General features: G+C 31.4%; 1 protein-coding gene across 1 annotated transcript; it reads left to right on the top strand.

Annotated features, from left to right (window-relative positions):
• The first annotated feature begins 294 nt into the window (after positions 1 to 294).
• LOC115725285 (tubulin alpha-3 chain) lies at positions 295 to 2,981 on the top strand. The gene is made up of 5 exons (XM_030654744.2): positions 295 to 649; positions 1,123 to 1,337; positions 1,442 to 1,641; positions 1,847 to 2,355; positions 2,442 to 2,981. The coding sequence occupies exons 1-5, from the start codon at positions 537 to 539 to the stop codon at positions 2,752 to 2,754; spliced, it is 1,350 nt and encodes a 449-aa protein (XP_030510604.1). The 5' UTR covers positions 295 to 536; the 3' UTR covers positions 2,755 to 2,981.
• Positions 2,982 to 6,084: the final 3,103 nt, after the last annotated feature.

Raw genomic sequence — 6,084 nt, 5'->3', positions numbered from 1 at the left:
AAAACCGAAAAAAAAAATACTAAATACAAATAATGTAACTTCTGGCAATTCCCTAATAATAATTATCAACTTTTAAGTGATTCTCATCCTAAACTATTTTCTATTTTTTTAAATATATATAAACAAATAAAAAAAGGTAAATTAAGAAGGGTAAAAAAGGAAAGACAGAACAAATTGGGCGGTTGGGACCCAATAGTGGGCTGTCGCCAAATGGCAGGTGGGGAGAGAAGATGACTTGTCTATCTGTAATTTTCATTTTTTATCTTTTATTATTTTTTATAAATATATTAAAAATAAAATAAATAAAAACAAAAATTAACTTCCGGACTTCAAATCTTTATCCAATCCAATTTTATTTCAACACTCCTTTTTCTATTCTCATTTTCTGACCTAATATTTCTCATTTTTTCTCAAACATTTTTTTTCCCTTCTTTCTCTTTTCACAAAGAAAAAATCACCACCACCACCACCGCCAGACACAGATATTTTCCTTTTTGATCAAACACTCGAGAACCCATTTGCCTTGATTGATCATCATGAGAGAAATTATAAGCATTCATATAGGTCAGGCTGGAATTCAGGTTGGAAATTCATGCTGGGAGCTTTATTGCCTTGAGCATGGCATCCACCCTGATGGTATGATGCCAAGGTGAGATTTTTTTTGTCTTAATTCCATTTGGGTTATGTGAAATTTTCATTTTTTTTTATTTGGGTTTTGTTAGAATTTGGATTTGATGGGACCAGTTTGTGTGTACTTGTGTTACTGCTTTATTTCAATGGATCCATTGTTTGAAATTTGTAGAGATTGGTTTTGAGTGTTTTGTGTATTAATTGAATTATTGCTTTATGTACATTGTTATTGTATTATATAGGAAAAGGTTGTGATTAAAGTTAAGGCTGTTTAATCTGATTGGATTTATATGATTAGATGTTTTGGTTGATATGGATCTGTATTAGGATTATGTTAATTGATTTGATGAAGCTTGATCATAGTGTTTGGTGGTTTCTGCTTATTCATATTGAATTGTATTCTAATACCCTTTTGGATTTTATAATGATCACTATGTGTTTGGTTTAATGTCTCTAATGGAATTTTATGCATTTTTTTTCTTATTTGTGCAGTGACAATACAGTTGGTGTTGCCCATGATGCCTTTAATACTTTCTTTAGTGAGACAAGCTCAGGCAAGCATGTGCCTAGAGCTATCTTTGTTGATTTGGAACCCACTGTTATTGATGAGGTTAGAACCGGGGAATACCGCCAGTTATTCCATCCTGAGCAACTCATTTCGGGCAAGGAGGATGCTGCTAACAATTTCGCAAGGGGACACTACACAGGTAAACACCGAAATCGAATCATAACACATTGTTTAGGAACTTTTATAATCACAATGTGATAGTTTTGGCTAAGCATTTTTGGTGTTTTCGGTTATGTATTGCAGTTGGAAAGGAAATTGTAGATCTCTGCCTTGACCGAGTAAGGAAATTGGCTGATAACTGCACTGGACTACAAGGGTTTTTGGTGTTCAGCGCTGTCGGTGGTGGTACTGGCTCTGGTTTGGGATCTTTGTTGTTAGAACGCTTGTCTGTAGATTATGGAAAGAAATCTAAGCTTGGGTTCACTATCTACCCTTCACCACAGGTACATTTTGCTACTAATAAGAGTTTCATGCCTATTACCCGAGAGGGGTAGCTTAAACGGTTAGGCATGTGGTTTTGCTGCCACAAGGTCAGATGTTCGAGTCCCTCTTAGGCACCTATGTTTTAGATCCCCCAAAGAATTTTTTATGTCTGTCTTATACATTTGTTCTGTTATTTATGAACAAGTCTTTTGCTCTTGATTAAAGGTTTCGACAGCAGTGGTGGAACCTTACAACAGTGTTCTATCTACTCACTCCCTTCTTGAACACACAGATGTGGCTGTGTTGTTGGACAATGAAGCTATCTATGACATCTGCAGGAGATCACTAGACATTGAGAGGCCAACATACACGAATTTGAACCGTTTGATATCACAAATCATTTCATCATTGACAACCTCTTTGAGGTTTGATGGTGCCATTAATGTTGACATCACAGAGTTTCAGACTAACCTTGTGCCATACCCCCGAATTCATTTCATGCTTTCGTCGTATGCCCCTGTTATCTCGGCTGAGAAAGCATACCATGAACAGCTATCAGTACCCGAGATCACAAATGCCGTGTTTGAGCCTTCAAGCATGATGGCCAAGTGTGACCCTAGGCATGGAAAATACATGGCTTGCTGTCTAATGTACAGGGGAGATGTTGTTCCTAAGGATGTTAATGCCGCTGTTGCTACTATCAAAACTAAGAGGACTGTACAATTCGTTGACTGGTAAGTGAAACGGTCCATTCATTGAACAAAGCTGTCTTTTACTTTGATTTTTCGAAGAGATTCTTATTCGGTTTGATTATACACAGGTGCCCAACTGGCTTTAAATGCGGTATAAACTACCAGCCTCCAACAGTTGTACCGGGCGGTGATCTTGCCAAGGTGCAACGCGCAGTTTGCATGATCAGCAACAACACAGCCGTGGCCGAGGTCTTCTCCCGTATTGACCACAAATTCGATCTCATGTACGCCAAGAGAGCCTTTGTTCATTGGTACGTCGGTGAAGGTATGGAAGAGGGTGAGTTCTCGGAAGCTCGTGAAGATCTTGCAGCCCTCGAGAAAGATTACGAGGAAGTCGGTGCTGAAGGCGCCGACGATGAAGAGGAAAATGAAGACTACTGAAGATCGTAATAATGATATGAATATGATGTTGTTGATGTATTTGTATCATGGTCACCTCACCTCTCTCTTATATTTTGCTTTTGCAAGTGTTTTGTACGATCAAATTTTAAATCTTTGTTTTAATGCAATGGAATTGTAAGAATTTTTATGTACTTAAGTCAAATCATATGTGTTCCCTTTTTGATATTAATGAAATGATTCTTTTTTGAATCATAACTTGCAGATAAGAACTCTTTCTTTGCTTGTATTTTTTTAGTTACAATAAATAATGACATTTTTAAAGATTATTACATGTTTTAAAAGAAGAAAAAGAGAAAATGCAATGCACTATGGAAGAAGCTATCACAAAATGAGAATGAATGAATACAGTTAGGGATGGCAATTATACCTGCGGGTTCGGGTACCTGCGGGTACCCGCCCCTAATGGGTATAAAAGTCGTATTATATTAAATAATAAATAATACTGTTTAAATAATACAATGTATTGTATTAATTATTACGATAAAAAAAAATTTAATACAATATAAGTTGTATTATTTAATACATAACAAATAATTCGTATTAATTTTAATTATAATATTTACAAAGAATTCGGAATAAACCTCAATTTCCAATCTAGATCCAAGGACTCGGACCCTAAACCTTGGATTGGACCGGACCCTAACCTGGGACCTGACTTAAGACTTAGACCTGAACTTGGTCCCAGACACTAAACCGGATCCAAATCCTGGACCCGAACGAGACATGTAGTCGGTGTTGTGATCGAGTTTAAATAAGCCCAATTAATCTAATCGACAATTTTTGTGAAAAAAAACATATCCACCAAACAAGATCTAAATCTCTACATATAATAAACACAAGCTGTCTAATTCAATAAAAATAAATTGAATGATTTTGGTGACAAGGAAGAGCACAAAAATTTAGAACTAGAATGCAATGAATTTATATATAGATTTCAGATTCACATTTGAATTATTTGTGTGGGATCCACTTGGATTATTACTATATCATATCCAAAAACACTATACATATAATGTTTTTATTTTATGAATTTATATATTCCATTTTTTTAATTGTTATTATTAAAAATTGAATTTCTAAACAACCAGACAAACAAGGTACTACTTATGTGGATGGATGGTGACTATTAGTGAGAAAAAGAATTTCTCTCTTTCTTTTGTTGTTCATAAATAATAAGTAGTTATTATCACTATCACTTGAAATAAAGAAAATCATAACGGTTGGTCAGGCACGGCAAAGGCCGGCCTTTTTTAATGCACTAAGGCTATGTTTGGTAGGAAGAAAAAAAGAGTAGAATGAAGGAAGAAATTTTAAAGGATTGGTATTAGAAATAAAGTTGGAAGGATGAAGTGTAAATAAATATTAAAATTATTGTTTTGTTATTTTTAATATAATTATATATATATTTTTTATTTTGAAGAATAGAAAAAGTCATTTTATATTGTTTTTTTTTTGTCCTTTTTTTAGATTCTCTCATTTTTGGAGAGATTAAAAATTGTGTATTTAAAGGAAAAAAAGCCTCCACCGTCAATATTCTATCTTCCCTCCTCCCTTTTGTCAGGAGTATATGGGAAAAATATAAAAAAGAGTATCGCGGGACTCGAACCTACATCATTGTATAATACCATACACCCTAACCAACCAAACACAGTTATAAGTTTCCAAACAATCCTATTATTTGTATTTCATATTCCCCGCAAATGATTATCTTGCCCACATCTTCATACAAACCAAAACCCATAAAAAATAGACCTAAGAGCACTCTCATAAGCTTTTCTACTCTATTTTTCAAAATACATCACCAAATTATATTTTCTTTATTTTACCTCAAACTTTACATTACACCATACACTATTTTTTTTAAAATACATCACTAAAATTCTACTTTTTTTCAAATTTTAATGTATTTTATTCATTTCAAACATATAATATTAATCTTTACACATATCCACATATAAAAGTAAAATTAAAATCTCAAGTTAATAAAATATGTTTAGAGCAATAATTTGTATTTTATAAATACAGAACATGAATAGTGAATTTTAAAGAATCTCCAAAATAAAAAAAAAAGTTTAGAATATCTAATGTAGCGTATTTTTAGTTTAATTCTTAAAATATTTTAAAACATCAAATGTGAGTGCTCTAATATCGATATGAAATTTTATAGTGAAATGAATTGCACCAAAAGCATTTCTTTTCAAGAATGGGTTAGACTCGTTTTTAATGGCTTGTTCAAAATCAAACTAAAAATCTAATTGTTGACCTCGCTTTTAGCTAATAACACTAAGCCTTTAAAGTGATTGAGAATGATTAAATTCAAACAGGTTATGAATAATATAAAGTAAAAAAGAACACATAAATTGTTATAGAGGCTCACACCTATGATTGTGGTATAATCTACTACCTTTTTAGTTATATTTCACTTATAAAATAAGAAGCAAGAAAATTTTGATCTTTTCCGAAAGTATTTACCGAGAATTAAGCAGTATAAATACTCTTTTTAAAAGTGAGATTTTAAATCCCTAAATAATGAAATAGTTTCACTATTTATAGGAAATTATTACATTAATTTAGTTCCCCAAAATTAATAGTGCATAAATCAAGAAACTTATTATTTTTATTTTGTACATCAATTACACAGTGGAAATCTCAAGAAAGTCTGGAATTAATTTACACTTAAAAGAGGACAGTAACTTTAATAATTTACACTTAAATTTTGGAATAACACTAATCATATTAATGAGAAAAATACTACAAAAGTAACATACTCAAAATTTTTGCGAGTAGGAGCTTAGTTTACTTATTGTTATAAAATATTGTGGCTACTTCAAAATTATAATCATTTTTTAGTAAATTTATTTAATTTTATGAAGTATAATTATTATAAACAAGATTTATAGTGTTTTTTTAAGTATATAATTATCAAATAAAAATATTTTTGTGTTACTTCCATTACTTATAATGAGAATTTTCATTTTAAATTTATGGAAGTTTTAAAAATTGGGATTTTTTCATTTTTACACTTTAAAGTGTTTTTTTTTTTACGAAAATCTACATAGCAACCAACGGAGAACTTAAATCGAACCTAAAATCCACATAAAAACTATCGGAGTAACCCAAACCGTAAATATTTTTTTCTTAGAAAAAATTAAAAATAGTATATGAAGTAATTTCTAAAAAATATCTCTCCCTTAAATTAATTAAAAAAATTAACATTCAAAACTCTTCTAAATAATTTATTAAAAAATAAAATTAATTAGCCTCTTTCAACTATGAAAGTTTAAAATATATATAAATCTTTTAATTTAA

The sequence above is a fragment of the Cannabis sativa genome, chromosome 6, assembly GCF_029168945.1.
Source record: "Cannabis sativa cultivar Pink pepper isolate KNU-18-1 chromosome 6, ASM2916894v1, whole genome shotgun sequence".
Lineage (NCBI taxonomy): Eukaryota > Viridiplantae > Streptophyta > Magnoliopsida > Rosales > Cannabaceae > Cannabis > Cannabis sativa.
Note: the sequence above shows the minus strand (reverse complement) of the source record. Positions and strands in the feature narration are given on the sequence as shown.

Coding starts and splice junctions, on each gene's coding strand:
- LOC115725285 (XM_030654744.2), top strand. CDS start 537: ATGAGAGAAATTATAAGCATTCATATAGGTCAGGCTGGAATTCAGGTT. Junction 650..1,122: donor CCTGATGGTATGATGCCAAG/GTGAGATTTTTT, acceptor TTATTTGTGCAG/TGACAATACAGTTGGTGTTG. Junction 2,356..2,441: donor ACTGTACAATTCGTTGACTG/GTAAGTGAAACG, acceptor GATTATACACAG/GTGCCCAACTGGCTTTAAAT.